This window comes from Emydura macquarii, unplaced genomic scaffold (genome assembly GCF_026122565.2).
Source record: "Emydura macquarii macquarii isolate MOO-44397 ecotype Brisbane River unplaced genomic scaffold, CSIRO-AGI_Emac_v2 contig_2184, whole genome shotgun sequence".
Taxonomy (NCBI): domain Eukaryota; kingdom Metazoa; phylum Chordata; order Testudines; family Chelidae; genus Emydura; species Emydura macquarii.
Genome location: NW_027132321.1, coordinates 549,308 through 565,660, shown reverse-complemented (window position 1 = coordinate 565,660; position 16,353 = coordinate 549,308). Strand labels below are relative to the sequence as shown.

Sequence of the window (16,353 nt, the reverse complement as noted above, 5' to 3'; positions counted from 1 at the left end):
CTAAAGGTCCTGGCAGTAGTTACCACAGCAATGAATCCCCTCTCAAATGTAAATTCAAAAAATTTTGCCTCAAGAAATAACTTGTTCCATCTATGGCCTTTATCATATCATGCCCTCTAATGGCTCTTATGAAATTAAAGATGTATACAAGCTTAAGAGACTTTCTTGAGGTTTAATATTTGACAATGCTCAGATGTTTACAGCCATCAGAAGCCAAATAAAGTTAGAAAAATGTTTATTTCAGGTATAAGAAATACAAAAACAATTAAATAAGGGTTCTGTCCAAGAACCATTAATTCAGACCTGAAATCCGTGATATCCTATAATTAATCGTGCATTCAGTTTATGGAGCAGGATTTTTCCCTGAATCTGCTCTAGTTCCTCCTAGTCTTTCAAAAAAGAAACTGAGCACTGATAATGTTTTTTCTATTTCATTATTTATGCACAGATATTAGAGAGAGAGCTTAAGGACTTGGAGCTTCTCCAGAAACAATTGCAAATGTGTTGCAGTGAATAGCAGGGGTCTGACCTCAGAAGTCTTGCTCAATGTTCTCTTTGTTGGCCTCTCCATGCTGCTGTTTAATTTGTGAGATTTCATTTTCTAGTTGTACAATAGTTCGCTCAATCTCATAGTTCTTGCTGACCAGAGACACCCACCTGGAACAGAACATATAAAAACCCAGAGTTTAAATACTGATTGAAACTGTTCAGAGCAATACCGATTTCTATAATTAAAGGAAGATAGCTACACCTTTGGATCAATCCATTAGACACAAACCAGGAAGTAGTTCCTCAATATCTGATAAACTTCAGCCACTCTATTCAACCAATTTAAACAGACTAAGTGATGGAATGTTCATTCCCTTTACTTGATGTTAAGCCACAATATGCAGAGCCTGGCACATTCAGATTCCTGACACTTTGAAAATGAAGAGCTTTAGAAAATGCAATAAGTTCTATAGGCCATTTCAAATTGCTAATGTGCCCTCTGTCCTCCCACAGACAACATTCAGTCACTGCTTCAAGATGGCACTCTTGTATTACCCAGTTAAACAGCTATTGCCTGCAGCTAGTGTTCCCTGATAATGTTTGCTCAAGCTGATGCCAATCCTGTGAAGGCATCTAACTGGGCCACCAAAAGTCTCTCAGAGGGAGGGAAAAAAAAAAAATCAGTCAGAATGTGTATTTGGGGAAGAATTAGATTTAGAGAAGGAGAGTCTAGACACTCACGTTGACTCCATCTCTCGTAGCTTAGATCCAGCTGTGAGCTGCATATTCTTCCGCTGCCAGTTGAGATCTTGAATGTTTTTCCTGTGAGAACACGTTACATGTTTAACCACGCAATTGCGTTCACTTTTTCTGCTCCTTTGGAAGTCTTAACTTTTGCTATTGTGCTTGAAATGCAACCCACCTCCTTCACTCTGCTACTGGAAAGAATCCCGGAAACCCAAATGCACAGCACCAGAAGCACAGAAGCATGAAGCTCAGTATAAACATGCACACAGACTAAACCTAAGGAACAAGTCTAAACAGAAAGCTGACTGTAGACATAAAATTCTGTAAAGTGAAATTCAGACATGCTACTAGGGCAGGAAAAGCAAAGGGTGTCTGAGTACAGAGCTCAGAGTTTTGTTCTGTCCGCTCTGGAAAAAAAATGGAGTAGGCTTAAACTAAATTGACTCCAGTCAGAAGCTGGGAAGTGCTGAATACACAGAGACCATTTCGATTTTTGTATTAAAAACATTAGAACACTGATGAGGTTTTTGCTTTTGTCACTCTTAATACCCATACTGAATATCCAAGTTTGTTCTTTAACACTTTTCCAAACTTGAATAAAAAGCTCTGTCACCACTGCTTCCCACACTCACCATATCACAGAAACTAATCTTAAATTGCCCAAGAAAAGCAGGCAGTGGTGAGAAATGGCTTGCTAGACAACTTTGCCCTTCCCTCTGACAAGGATCCACAGTATTTCATGGGATTGTCACTTTCAGATTGTATTTTGCTGTCTGAGTCTGAAAGTATAATCAACTAAAAGGTTCCTGCTTATGGAGAATGCATCAGTCCATCTCAGCAGGATGAGCTGCCATGATCACGTCATCCCTGTTCCCTACACTCTACAGTCCGCATTTGCTATCTATTCAGGGTGGTAGCCCTGATCAAAACAATCAACAAGCCAAACCTCACACTAGCCACCACATCTCCATTCATGACCTGACAAGACAACTGCAGTCCTCTGGACAAAAATAATTCCTAGCAGTTGAAGCCTATTACAAGTGGCTGTTCTTCAAGGAGGATCCTACCACTGCTCGTTCCTGTTCAGAGTAGGGATCCATGCAGAAACAGAGTTTGAATGGACTGGAAACAGGAGGCATAGTAGTAAGTTTGTCCAGAAATGACGGACTAATTCACCACCTGCTGCTTCAGCACAAAACCAAAAGACACATGACCAGGTTCTCTTCTCTACAACCAAGGCAGCTGCCTAGGAATGAGCAGAAGCCTTTCTATGTCAGTTATTGGGGAATTCCCATTAGAATTCCTTCTAATTTCAAACACAAGGATAAGAAAAGGGCAGCGCTTACCTCAATTTCTGCAGTTCTTTCTGAGCCTGTTCGATCATATGAACCAGATGTCTAATAGCGAAGATGAAAAGCGTAAAACAGGAGAACACATGAAATCTATCAATTCACTCAGAGCTATACAATCAATATAGGGAAGCAAGAAAAAGCAAAGATTGGTGTGCCATTTCTTTCTCCAAAATCACATGAGCAACATGATGGTCATACTTCCCACCCAAGCCAGAATGTCTGATATTTGCACCTCACTTGGAAGAGGCACCCCTTATCTTATACAATCATTTCACGTTAACCTGCTGTTGGGGAACAATTAAACATATAGGCCCTAAACTGAATAAAGCACCTCAAAATGCAACAGGCAAAATTACTGACAGAGCTTTTTAATGATTTACAAGTATGATGCTAAATTTTGAGCAAAAAGTCCCTTCAAAGCCCATATTTGGAAAAGATAAGAATATGCTCAAATTAGGGCACATTATTCCCCATAATTTTCCTACTCAAATTAGAAAAATAAGGATTAATGAATAATTTAGGATGACATGTATTTAATAATATCCAAAGATGAAAAATTGCTGAATGTTAAAAAGTGTACATCTTATTAGTTTAATGTTAACAGTTTGTAATCATGTATAGTGAGTGAGTTGGATAGGCCAGGGCAATACTTATGCTAAGGTTTTGGCCTAGTCTGTGCTTGACATGAGTGTTGTCTTGCCAATTTCTCTCTTATGTAGCTGTGCTTAAATGATGCTTACAGCTGACAGGACATTTTGTTTTGTCCAGGGAAAGTACTGTGCTGGAGGACAGACAAGAGAAAGTTAATCAGTACAATAAAATACACAAAATGTCATGCTAAGTCGTCCCTATACTGGGAAAAATAGGAGTAAGGTGACATTAACATAGTGTGGACAACATAAGTTACATACATTGAAGCTTGTGCGTGCGTATTTTACATGTTGTGTAAGACACAATGCTTAATGTTGATTGGAAGAAAGCTAATGAATGTGAGACATGGAAAGGTATATATAAAAAAAAAATCAAGTAAACAAGAGCTGAAGTTGGAGAACACTAGTCCAGAGATTGAGATTATCATCATGAAGTGGAGAAGAGCTTCCTGGTACCCTGGAACCCTACCTGTTCATTTTATCTGCATTATTTGTCACACAAATAATTTCCAGAAATTTTAAGTGACAGTCTTTGTACATTTTCAGACAGAATCAAAGACAAAACTTGATTAAGCCTAAATTGGGTGGACTCATACTTGAGTTTCCCACCTTACACTTCAGTTAAGGGCACACACATCTACGAGGAATTCTCCAACCTCTTTCATTCTGTAGAACTCAGAGCTTCTCTCAGACATCTCTGCTAATGCCTCAGTCCTGCCTCTGCCTAGGTTTTAACATACTCCATTCTGCAAACCACCCAGGAAGGGCTCCACAAATAAGTTTGAGAACCACTAGGGAAGCACATTCTGGCTGATTCCTTTGCTAGTCACTCAACAGATTTCACTGTAAGGGCTAAAACCCTGTTCCCCATCCTCCACTTTGCCCCCTGGTAAAACTAAAGTTCTGCAGAAAGGGAAGGGCAAGATCTGGGGATCCTGCAGAGAGGGACACAAAACCTGCACATGATGCAGCTGTCTCCTATTGGGCTCCATTTGGAGCAGTGGGAGAGGCTGGGATATGGGATGTGACTGTTTGGTGCATGGCTCCACTGGATCATTCTCCCCTACAGAGAGAGTTGTGGCAGAAGCAGGACTGCTGTAGCAGCCTGTACAGCCACTTCTGTGGCCTAGGTAGGAAGAGTGGAGAGAGTTTCCTTCCACCATTGTCAGCATACAGCCTGACCAGATGAACTCTGCAACAGTTCCAGGATAGGTTCTGAAATTATATGTGACATTTGAATAGAATTCTGAGATTATTCTGAAGCAAAAGTCAGATATGAAACACCTGGAGAGCTGCAAATTGACACCACTTTTATCAAACATATTTTCATAAGAAAAGTGACTGCTTACTCATTATATACTTTCCAAGCATTGCAGCCATGCTGAGACATTAACTCCAGATTCTCAATCCGAACAGCCTGATGCTCCAGCTGAGCCATTGAGTTATTAACACATTCCTGCCATGCTGTGATATCATTCTTCTGACCAGAGGAGGGAGCAGGCAGCTCATACCTGAAATAAAGCCAACAAGAAAAACTTATCTCTAAACACAACAGGCAGGAGACTCAACTACAATTAGGGTCATTGCATTTACACCCTGTTTTGCTAGGTCGCAAATCACTGACCAAGTGTCAAACCTGATGCAGAGGAAGCCATCAGCTCCAAACTATTCATTAAATACACTCAGGATACAGAACAACTTTTATTTGCTCAATTATTATGGTTTCAAATGTCTCAAACTGAGAACTGCAGTCATGTCGCCAAATACCTAATTTCCCTCCACTTCTTGTTAACACCTTAGTCTTCTTCGCTGAAATGAGATTTTGTAATTTTCTACAGCAACATTTCTCAGTGGACAGAACCAGGCAGCTCCTAAAATCATAGGGTATGTCTACACTGCAATTAAACATCCATGGCTGGCCTGCGTCAGCTGACTCAGGCTCATGGGGCTCAGGGTATGGGGCTGTAAAATTGTGGTGTAAATACTGGGCTTGGACCGGAGCCCTGGCTCTGGGACCCTGTGAGAGGAGAGGGGGTCCCACAGCCTAGGCACCAGCCTGAGCCCAAAAGTCTACACTGCAATTTTACAGCCCCGCAGCCCAAACCTGAGTCAGCTGACACAGGCCAGCCACAAGTGTTTAACTGCAGTGTACACAAACTCACAGTAAACCTACGTATTTTCCAGCAGGAGAAGATCATTATCAAATAGATGAATACGATTTGTTGGGGAAAAGTCAACATGGCTTTTGTAAAGGGAAACCATGCCTCACCAATCTACTAGAATTCTTTGAGGGGGTGAACAAGCATGTGGATAGATTATACTTAGATTTCCAGAAAGCCTTTGACAAGGTCCCTCACCCAAGGCACTTAAGCAAAGTAAGCAGTCATGGGATAAGAGGGAAGGTCCCCTCCTAGATCAGTAAATAGTTAAAAGATAGGAAATAAAGGGTATGAATAACTAGTCAGTTTTCAGATTGGAGAGAAGTAAATGGTGGTGTCCTCCAGGACTGTTCAACATATTCATAATTGATCTGGAAAAGGGGGTAAACAGTGACATAGCAAAATTTGCAGATGATACAAAACTACTCAAGACAGTTAAGTGCAAAGCAGACTGTGAAGAGTTACAAAGGGATCTCACAAAACTGGGTGACTGGGCAACAAAATGGCAGATGAAATTCCATGTCAATAAATGCCAAGTAACACGCATTGGAAAACATAATCCCAACTATACATATAAAATGATGGGGTCTAAATTAGCTCCTACCACTCAAGAAAGAGATGTTGGAGTCCTTGTGGATATTTCCCTGAAAACATCCACTCAATGTGCAGCAGCAGTCAAAAAAGCTAACTGAATTTTGAGAATCATTAAGAAACGGATAGACAGTAAGACAGAAAATATCATATTGCCTCTTTATAAATCCATGATACATCCACATCTTGAAGGCTGCATGCAGATCTGGGCGCCCCATCTCAAAAAAGATATGTCACAATTCGAAAAGGTACAGAAAAGGGCAACTAATATAATTAGGGGTATGGAGAAGCTTCCAAATGAGGAGAGAATAAGAAGACTGGAACTTTTCAGCTTGGAAAAGAAACAACTAAGGGGGGTATATGATAGAGGTCTATAAAATCATGACTGGTGTGGAGAAAGTAAATAATGAAGTGTTATTTACTCTTCGTAACACAAAAACGAGGGGTCACCAAATTAAATTAATAGGCAGCAGGTTTGAAATAAACAAAAGGAAGTACTTCTTCACACAAACAACACAGTCAACCTGTGGAACTCCTTGCCAGAGGATGTGGTGAAAGCCAAGAATATAACAGGGTTCAAAAAAGAACTAGATAAATTCATGGAGAACAGGTCCATCAATGGGTATTAGCCAGGACAGGCAGGGACTGCTGTTTGCCAGAGGCTGGAAAAGGCCAACAGGATGGACCACTGTTTTATTCATTCCCCCCAAAGCACCTGCCATTGGCCACTGTCGGAAGACAGGATGCTGGGCTAGATGGACTGTTGGTCTACCCCAGTATAGCCATTCTTGAGTTCCGAAGCTGCTGCACTGACCATTTTTGCACTAACAATGCAGACCCTAAACTTCACCCCTTCTATTATTTTGAAAGGGACATGAGTAGGTTTTAAATAAATCCTATAGCATTACTCCATTTGAAACAGGCTTTCTATAAAGCAAGAATTTCTCATCATAATCAGCATATTAGATGAAGATGGGAAGAGGATTCTAAGACCTGGAAAAGATAGCACATACCTAGTTGTCTTTAGGTCTTCATTATTGTTTAGCAGAGACTAGAGTCCAAAGAGTCATGCTCGAAACCAGCCACCAAGATAGAGAAAATACAGGAAGGAGTCTTGTAGTCCACATTTATTTAATAAGAATCAATGCAGCATGCAGCTACTTGTCAAAATAAATGTAGTTAATGAATGAAATACAGCCTGTTACTGATAGAAATAAAATAGTAGCTTCCCATTTCAAATTCCTAGTATATTCAATAGAGCTAGTAGGCACACAGGGCTGATCTACACAATGGGAAAGGCTATATGCTGAGACTTCAGGGTAGTCAGCCCATGGCGTATCTTGGCTGGACATCTCTCCACTCTGAGAGTGGAGTTTCCAATAAATATGGCTTCAAGCCGTCCAAACCTGCCAAGAAGTCTGAGGCTCCATGGCTACATCACCTAAAAAAATGTGATTTTGGCTTCTCAGTCCGTTCTGTTAAAAAAGGTGACTGTGTATGTTTTAAAAGAACAGTAGCCCTAATTAAAGCTACAACCTTTTAAACACAAAACAAAGCGCTATTAGCAGCAGCTGCACAAATAAAGGAAGGTCTACACCTAAAACGCTGCACTGGAGCAGCTGCACCGCTGTGGCACTTAAGTGAAGACGCTCCTATGCCAATGGGAGAGCTTGACCCATCCAGACCAAGCTCTGCCCACTCAACTCAGACCTCGCTCGTTGGGATTCTTGCTCACCTTTTCATGCTTAGAAGCTCTATGGGCTGCCGTGCTGCCAGGCGCTCAAACTCATTCCGCATGATTTCAGTCTGTGGATGCAAAGCAGACAGTTACCCACACCCAGACAGGGGAAGGAGGGACCCAGCATTCTCACCCCCAGAAGGCAGGAACCTCACTGTTCAGTGACAGATGGTAGTTCTCTTTGCGCTTCAGCTCCACAGTGAGAGCACAGCCAGTCTCATGCTGCAGCAGCCCCCACGTCTCCCCTTCAGCCTATAACCAGAAGACTTCAGAGCTCAGCTCCAGCCACGCCCCCTGGTCTGGTGCTTCCTCCCACAGGCTGCCACTCTACCTCCCCGCGTGTTCAGCCCTGGCTCACCTCAAAGGCACTGTAGTCAGGTGTGGGTAGATAGCTGAGGTAGTTCTTGGTAGGCCGGTAGCGCCGCGTCTCCTCCTCCACCAGGGCCGCAGCCTAGAGAGAGAGAGAGAAGCAAGTTCAGCGCAGCGCAGTGCAGTGCAACCACATGTGCAGGTTTTTCCGGACATAACCTATTTTTCGGTCCTCCAATCTTCCTCCAGGCAGAATTTTGACAACTCCGGGATTTTTCCTTGTTCGTTGCAAATCGGAAAGACCCATCTCTGCAGACCTGTAACTAGGCTCTCCACCAGGTGGGGGCAAGCAAACCTGCTGTTGGGTCCCTGTCGTTTCTCCACAACCCCACAGCTTTGCACCCATGGGTGCTGCCCCACTCACTCCGCCTTGGTTACGGCCCTACGTATCCATGACCTGACTGGTCCCTCCCCTGCATCCTCAGCTGCTGGATCCCCCCCACCCCTCAAGATAACTGGAGTCACCAAAGCCTTTTGGCCAGGCCGCCTCCCCCTGCCGCAGGGCTTCAGAGCCTGACCACCACCAGGGATGACAAGGCCAGGTGGAGGGACCTGCAGGGGGTCAAGGACTAACAAGCTGGTACTGCATCTCAGACCTGCACCAGCCACCATACCACTGCAACAGGGAACGACACTGTCCCCTCCTCAAGCAAGAGGCAGCAGGTACCGCTGCCAGCACCATCCAAAGACCCTCTCCCAGTACACACCCCCTCTCCTGGTGTGCGCGCGCACACACACACACACACACACACAGTGCTCCCTAGAGGCCCTCTCCCAATACACACACACACACACACACCCCCTCCGGCACCCTCCATAGGCACTCTCCCAGTACACACCGCCCCCCTCCAGCACCCCCCCCCCCAACACAGGCCCCCTCCCAGCTCACACAGCGCCCCTCCAGGCCCTCCCTCAAAACGCGCCGCCCCCTCCCGCGCCCCCCGGAGCTCCCCTCACAACATACCACGCCCCTCCCCAGCACCCTTCTCTATGTGGGAATCTGAAGTGCGGGAGTCCCCGCCCCGAGTCCCCAGCCCCGCACTCACCGCCTCGCGCACACCCGGCGCCTCGTAACCCTGGTCGAAATAGGGCAGCGCATCCACGGCCACCTCCCCGGCCACCAGCCCCGGACCCGACATGGCAGCACAGCCGGCGAGAGTGCGCACGCTGCAGTGCGCCTGCGCGCTGTGTCCGACCCTCCCTCGCCCTCAGCGCGACTGCTCAAGCCCCTTGACCTTGGTGCGCCGGCGCGGAGACGCACGCTCCGCCGCGGCCCAACGCGCATGAGCAGCGTGCACCGCTTCCCGCGCAGCTAGGCCTTCCACTTCCCGCGCGGCGGCGGCGCCCGCGCCCCTCCCCCTGGCTGCGCGCAGCTTCGTCCCCACGTGACGCCACCCCTCACTCCCCTCAGAGGAGCCAGAGCTGCCTCGACCTCAACGAGGGGTACGAGGCGCCCTCACTGCGAGCGGAGTCTGTGGGCCCCGGAGCTGAGGGCTATGCCCATGTCCCCCACCAGTCACCCCCCTCTTCTGCCAGCCACGACCCATGCTGCACTTTAGTCAGTCCCCCGCGCAGCCAAGCCGGCTTCATGAACCCCTCTCAGCCCCTGCTCCAGCCGTCCGTACCTCGCCTGAGGGAGCAGTACAGGCAGTAGCCAGGGGGCGTTAACGAGGGTGACCAGATAGCACCTGTAAGTCAGGCACACCCCCCTAAAGAGCAGGGCTGGCGCTGTAAGAGGGGGACATCAGGTCATCCTAGGATTTACCAGCCTGAGGCAGCCTCACCTCACCAGGCAGGGCCTAAAGGCCATTGTGTTTATAGGTACAGCTGCTGTAGGTCATTCCACAGCCAGCCAGAACCAGGCCAGGGCTCGGTATCAGGCTGGGTGACAGCTGAGGGAAGCAAGTGCAGCATCTATTCAGTAAGCAGCCTCCCTGCTATAACTCCTGCAGGCTGAACGTATCTCTGTCCAAACAGCCACAGCAACTGAACACTAGAACTGAGATTTAATGAAAAATGAGTTGAGCGTGTAAGATAACTAGTTTTGACACAGCTAGGGGATAGGGCCATTTTAGAATGAAGGTTAAAACAGAACTAGAAAAAGGGAGTTAACATACCTCTACACTGTCTCCTCAGAACACACAGCAGCCAGGCACACAAACTGCTGAAACCTTAGTTTTGAATATGAACTCCAGCTACAAGACTTTATAGAGAAAACTCTTCTATTTCGCAACATACACCTCTAACTTATTTCACATCCACGGCTGTTAAGAAAAATAGTTTCTCTGTTTGAGACAGCATTGTCCAGATATGGACAAACTTCTACTGAGAAAAACAAGCTTGTTCATAGGGTAAAGTAACAGCAAACTAAAAAAAGTACTTCGAAGACCAATCTCTAATGAATTAGGAAAACAGGCTTATTTGCACAAAGAGGGTACAGAGCAAGAACCAATGAGCACGAAGAGGATTCCAACTCTAGCCATGCAGCAGTAAGAGGAAACTGGAGGGGTGTTCACAGGTGCAGTCAAGCCCTCAGACACACCACATAGCCAATGCACAATGGATAGGGGTTGATGGATACTACTACACACACTTCCAGCACCTATGTGCATACCATGTATGGAATCCACCGAGGGACCATCACTCGAAGCAGTATTCCATGTGCCAGCTCCCATACCCGCAGCTAGTGCTTTCTCTTAACACTTAAGTTGGCACACCAGACGATTCTTTACTTCACTATTGGAGTCTCTGCATATTACACACAGCATTCAGTCAGAGAATTTCAGTTACATGTAAACATCTGTTTATAGGATAAAGCTCCATCAGAAATCAGCCTCTAGCTGTAGCCTCTGACCCACAAAGGCCAAGAGAATGGTTCGATTAATTGGCTAAACACAATAGGGAAACCATCAGCATTCATTACATTTGAATAAATAACTGGCACAAATGTATTAAATACAAACCAAGGCAGCTATTGTCAACTGTGTTCAAACCATCATGGAACTGAATGCCATAGGCCCCGGTATCGGTATTCTTCCCCCACAATGGATGCTAAGGAATCCACATTTCTCAACAGTAGAAAACTAAAATAGCTGTGTTTTGATGGGGTGACAGAAGAAGAAATCTCATTTGTCCACTTTGAGTTCCATAGTAAAGAAGCAAGCAGCTAGAGAGCAGAAAATGTTGAGGAAGAAGGATTTTAAAAACAAATTTTTTTTTTTTTTTAAAGTATCTGGCTCAGCATCTGCAGCAAAATGCATCCTTGAGATACTTTCCTGTCATTTGCACTGATTCAACATTAAACCAATTGATTTTAATGCCATTATTTAAAGAATTAATGGGGGGCCCAATGCAAAGATGTCTTTTTATGGCAAGAAAGTTTGTTCTATTTTGTGGAAGTCACCCAGCCCAATTTTGTAGCAATTAAGTGTATATAATAAGGTAAAGGACATGCATATTCCATATGTCTGTGTGCAAGGCGAGGGGATAGTTTGAAATCAGAGTATAGGATAAAATCAGCAGAAAATAAGCTGGACATTTCCACTTGGTTTTCAAAATGTAAAGCTTTGTGAAACAGCTTGGAAGTCTAAATAACATTCATGAGAAATTATTTTGAGCCCAGACCAACGAGGAATATGGCTAGTTGCTATCAAATCCATTCATCGTGCATATGGCAGGGCACTCCAAGGAGAAAGGGCAAAAGGGAACGGAACAGCAGCCAGAGCCCTCTTTCCAGTTCCTGAGGCAGTCTCTTGAACAGGTACCCTCGCTCTGTGCCAGTATTTGCACAGCCCATTCCCCAGACTCAGCATGACCAACAGACCCATTTCATGATGATGGTAGCTTAGTCCTTAAATGCTGAATCGGTTTTAACCAAACAGAAAACTTTTCCTAAGGAAGGGCTCATCAGGCCAATGAGCAAAATTATGGAGTCTGAAGTTTCACAAAGATAAAAAGCTCCCCTTTAAAATTCCCCATTGTGGGGAGGAGGTGATTAGTGTCTACAACATCGAATGCTCCAGCTGTGTCCATTTCATTTGCCTCCACAACACTCCAGTGAAACCAGGCATAGGAAGTTGATGGATTGTACTCATTTTTTTCACCATTTTCTCCTAGTATTTGAGCTTTCTTCCATGGACTAAGCTACATCTCAGTTAGTATGTCTGACACACAATTTGGACAAGGTTGCAGCATTTGTATGCAAAACTCCTCTTCATGTCCAAGTGGTGAATACATCCGTCTTAGTATTTCAGCACCTGTGTTTTCACTTCCTTTGAAGAAATTTCATTTTACTTCCTACAGAGAAAAGAAAAACACAAAATTAGAGTCTGAAGAGGCTCCAGAATCAGAATTTACTTAAATACGTCAAGTTTCAAAGCCATGTAACCCATCTTGGCCAACAGAATCAGATGGAAATTACGGAAGGCTCTTTAGTTCGGTCTCAGCCAGTGCAGGATTGTTCTCAAATGCTTCATCTGGTTTGGGTTTAAATGTCTTCAGGGATGGGGCTACCACCATTTATTTTAGCCAAAGATTTTTCATCATGCGTGTTGAGAAGTATTGAGTGTTACTGACAGTGGGTAGCTTTGTAAAGAAATTATTTGCACCTCATTGAGTATTCTGGGGAATTACAGCATCTGAGAAAAGTAAAAGACTATGCAAGGTATAAAATGTGCTCCCCTTTTGCCCGCATTTCACCTGCTCAGTGGACACCTTTATATGTAGGCTCAGCAACAGACCTGACCAACAGCAAAACCAAACATTTACCCAGATTGCGAAGAATTTTGTTCACTCCACTTGGTTCAGTCTCTGGAATGGTCTCCAAATACTCCAAGGCACGGACTTCAAACAGGCCTGGGGAAGAAAAATATTGAGCCAGTTGAGCTGCAACAATCAAAGAAATGGAACAAGTCATCACTGATAACAAAAAGCAGAATCTATTAGAGCCCCATCTTGCAGGCACAAACTCATGCTAATATAATGTACTTAGGAATTACAGGATCAGGCCCAAAAAAGATTTTGCTTTCCATTTGAGAAATATGTTGACTTAGTAGAGATGATTTCTGTTGGAAAAGCTATCAGAATCTTTCAGAGCCCAGTTGCTCCTGCATTTCATTGGTCAAAGTGCCAAGATGGCAGGCACAGAGCAGTTTCTGAATCCTTACTAGGGTAGGGTCCCTTGCTCTCTTCTGAATCAGTTTCTAAGGATTTAAAATGATACAGGAGGATCCTTTCAGGGTCACTTTGATATGTTTCTCATTTTATAGGAAAGTGACTTCTGCACCAGAAAAGTAAGATGAAGCAGCTGGAATGGCAGACCTCACCTTTGACTCCACTCTTACGGAGCTCCCGATCTTGTATGAACCCTGCAAACATTTGTGTTTCCATGAACAGATCCAGAAAATGGCGCACATTACGGGAGGTGTGGGACTTTCGGAATGGCTCTCGCTGGAACACCCGCTCTCCTTGCTCTGTGACGTTCATGTGCAAGGAGTAATGCCCTACAATCTCCACAAAGAACTGTACAAAGGCCTCAGAGATCAGGGAGTTCAGAGTTACATCACCTACCAGAAGAAGGACACAAGATTTATTATTTTCCACTGCAATAGTCTGAAAGAATATCTTCTTCGCTCCTCCTAAAATCCCTGCATAGCAACAGCCATCTTTCTGGCTGAATAGGGCTAGATTGGTCAGACTGAATAATAGTTTCATTTTGTACAGTGTGTTGACTGTTAGATCTTCCTATGTTGGCAGATACTCGACCACATTAGTGGGGAAAAGATGCAGAAGCAGAAGGTGTAGTATGTTCACTCCAATACCATTGTGATAGGTTGTAACACAGAAGAATTACAACTGATATGCAAATTGGTATCAGATCTTAATATTAGTGATTGCTTAGTACAGACTTGCTAATGAACTTGCCTGGAATGATTCATTGCTTTGAAAAGCACTTTTGGAATAAGCAAGTTTAAAAGCTCCTATATAAAACTGATTCAGCACATAATGTGTCAGACTACACTGAAGTACAGCAACTCATTTCTCTATTTAATGAAGAGGACCCGATCAGTGTCCCTTGAGTAAAAGGATTACAAACTCAAAAACACCACCAAGGGAACAGGCGCTCTGTCACATGGATCAGGCAAACTTAGGGCATTGCATTTCTCATTTTGCCTTTTTATAACCCACCCAAATAGAAAAGCTTCTCAGTGAAATCACATGGAAATAACTTGCTAGCACATCCCTGGCCAATTTCCACCATCTATCTCCGTTTGCATGTTTTCATGTCTCAGACAGAGAAACTCTCAGACTTCCATATAGCGCAAATACTTTGATACAATCACCTTGTGCATAACTCTGCTTGTGGGACAAAATTTCATCTCGTTCCTCCAAAATCTGTACAAGTGCAGCCTGGAGTTTGTGAGGCAGGATCTCATCCTCATCCGATACCTAAACCAAGACAGATGGCTCTTATGGCACTTGTATTACATTTCACATCAATACACAGACTGTCCATATCAAACAGAGAAAGGGATGTTGGTGACATGCTGGTTGAAGTGATCATATTAGAGTTACTCTATGGAATGGTGCCCACATGTACTGACAGCATAAAACGTGCGCCTTGTGGCCACAGAAATGAAAACATGACAAGCAAATCTGTACATTTAAACCAGATATTTAAAGCAGCTAAATTCAAATGCCCAAATTACACAAATACGTGATACAAAATGAGACTTTCACCGTCTGACACATCCAGTATGCAGACCCATGCTCTGAACATGCCCATGATAAAACACCAAACAAAATTTATTGTGGAGAAAGTAAATCATAAGGTCAGTCTTGTTGAGGCACTGATCCTTTAATACCTGTGTCTACAAGACTCCATGTGCTGGCTGCAATGCAAAGTAGAACAGTGAGTCAAAGAGAATTCTCAACTGGGAAAACAGGCAATAAGATCACACCAGTACCACAACAGAAACAGAACTGCTTCAGCAAGAACATTTATAGTCTCTGTAGGACTGTATAAGAAAAAATGGGCAGTATTGACCTGTGATCCAAGTATGACAGATCAGGAAAGTCACTTAAACCTCTGCCTCAATTTCCCCATCTGTTGGGGATAATACAGACTTGCCTCCTGGGATGTCAAAATGCTTAGCTAAATTTGTATGGCTAAATTTGAAGTGTGAAATGCTAGTGAACGGATATTTGAAAAGGAACAATCATCAGTGGAATATTAAATCATCCAGTATTCTAAAATTAAAAAACAGCTCAGAGAATGCACTATAACCACTAGCCCCAAACATGATGCTTTATTTCTACTTAGGGAATTGTTACACACACGCTAAACAATATTCTAACATGTATATACAGCAACTCATTTAAGAATCTCAAAGCATTTTTCAAACAATAGAGAATATTTGAGACTAGCATAGAATCCCCAAGTGAGCAGTGGTGTTTTTTCAAAACAACCAAATCTAGAAAATTTAAATTGACAGGACAATAAGGACAGAAAACTTGTGGAGAGCAAATGCCCAGAACAGAAGGGAGGCCAAAACACAGGCAGGAAAATTGTGCTGTTGGGAAACAATTAAATATCTTTATCCTCAATTGAATAAAGCACCTCAAAACGCAACTGGCAAAATTACTAACAAGGCTTTTTAATGACTTACAAATGCGATGCTAAACTATGAGCAAAAAGTCCCCTGAAAACCCATGTTTGGAAAAGATAAGAATATACTGACATTAAGATCATGTTCTCCATAACTTTCATACTCAATAAAAAAAAGGTTATGTTCATGAATAATTTAGGATGAATCACAGATACTTAATTATAATAAACTATGAAGAAAACTGCTGAATGGTAGACAATAAAGGGTTACATTTTGTTAGTTTAATGTTGATGTAATGTTAACGATTTATAACAGAATGGAAAACAAATTATGAAAGTTTGGGTAAATGTATAACTGGCTATATATAATGTTAAATAGTATTGCTTGGAGGAAAGCTAGTGAAAATGTACTGTGTAAAGATATAAGAAACCAAGTGAATGAAGGCTCAAGTTGGAGAATACTGGTCCAGAAATAGAGATGACCTTCATGAAGTCGAGAAGACCTTACGGTACCCTGGAACTTAGTGAACAGAAAGGATGGAACAAGCAGGGTCTCAAGTTACTGTTTTTTATAGATATATATGATCAGAAATTATAAGTGACAATATTGTATCTGAAAATTTGTAAGTTAGGCTTAATTAGTTTTTGCCTT

General features: G+C 43.4%; 2 protein-coding genes across 8 annotated transcripts in view; both read right to left on the bottom strand.

Moving 5' to 3' along the window:
* Nucleotides 1-218: 218 nt before the first annotated feature.
* Nucleotides 219-9,319, bottom strand: BCAS2 (BCAS2 pre-mRNA processing factor). The gene is made up of 7 exons (XM_067558756.1): nt 9,142-9,319; nt 8,085-8,177; nt 7,724-7,794; nt 4,588-4,749; nt 2,583-2,633; nt 1,231-1,311; nt 219-657 (listed from the first exon to the last, which is right to left on the bottom strand). The coding sequence occupies exons 1-7, from the start codon at nt 9,232-9,234 to the stop codon at nt 531-533; spliced, it is 678 nt and encodes a 225-aa protein (XP_067414857.1). The 5' UTR covers nt 9,235-9,319; the 3' UTR covers nt 219-530.
* Nucleotides 9,320-9,609: 290 nt separating this feature from the next.
* The window catches only part of DENND2C (DENN domain containing 2C), a 49,958-nt gene continuing 43,214 nt past the window's right edge, over nt 9,610-16,353 (bottom strand). For 3 of the 7 annotated variants that reach the window (XM_067558749.1, XM_067558748.1, XM_067558750.1), the window contains 4 exons: nt 14,437-14,542; nt 13,420-13,659; nt 12,863-12,979; nt 9,610-12,391 (listed from right to left, as the gene is read on the bottom strand). In XM_067558749.1, the coding sequence (XP_067414850.1) occupies nt 12,360-12,391; nt 12,863-12,979; nt 13,420-13,659; nt 14,437-14,542 (495 nt within the window). In that variant the 3' untranslated portion in view covers nt 9,610-12,359. Of the gene's footprint in view, nt 12,392-12,862; nt 12,980-13,419; nt 13,660-14,436; nt 14,543-14,610; nt 14,986-16,353 lie in introns of those variants that run through there. The other 4 variants (XM_067558751.1, XM_067558752.1, XM_067558754.1 and 1 more) reach the window with 3 other exon arrangements.

Coding starts and splice junctions, on each gene's coding strand:
- BCAS2 (XM_067558756.1), bottom strand. CDS start 9,234: ATGTCGGGTCCGGGGCTGGTGGCCGGGGAGGTGGCCGTGGATGCGCTG. Junction 2,634..4,587: donor GCTTGGAAAGTATATAATGA/GTAAGCAGTCAC, acceptor CTTCGCTATTAG/ACATCTGGTTCATATGATCG. Junction 658..1,230: donor CTACGAGAGATGGAGTCAAC/GTGAGTGTCTAG, acceptor GTTCTGTTCCAG/GTGGGTGTCTCTGGTCAGCA.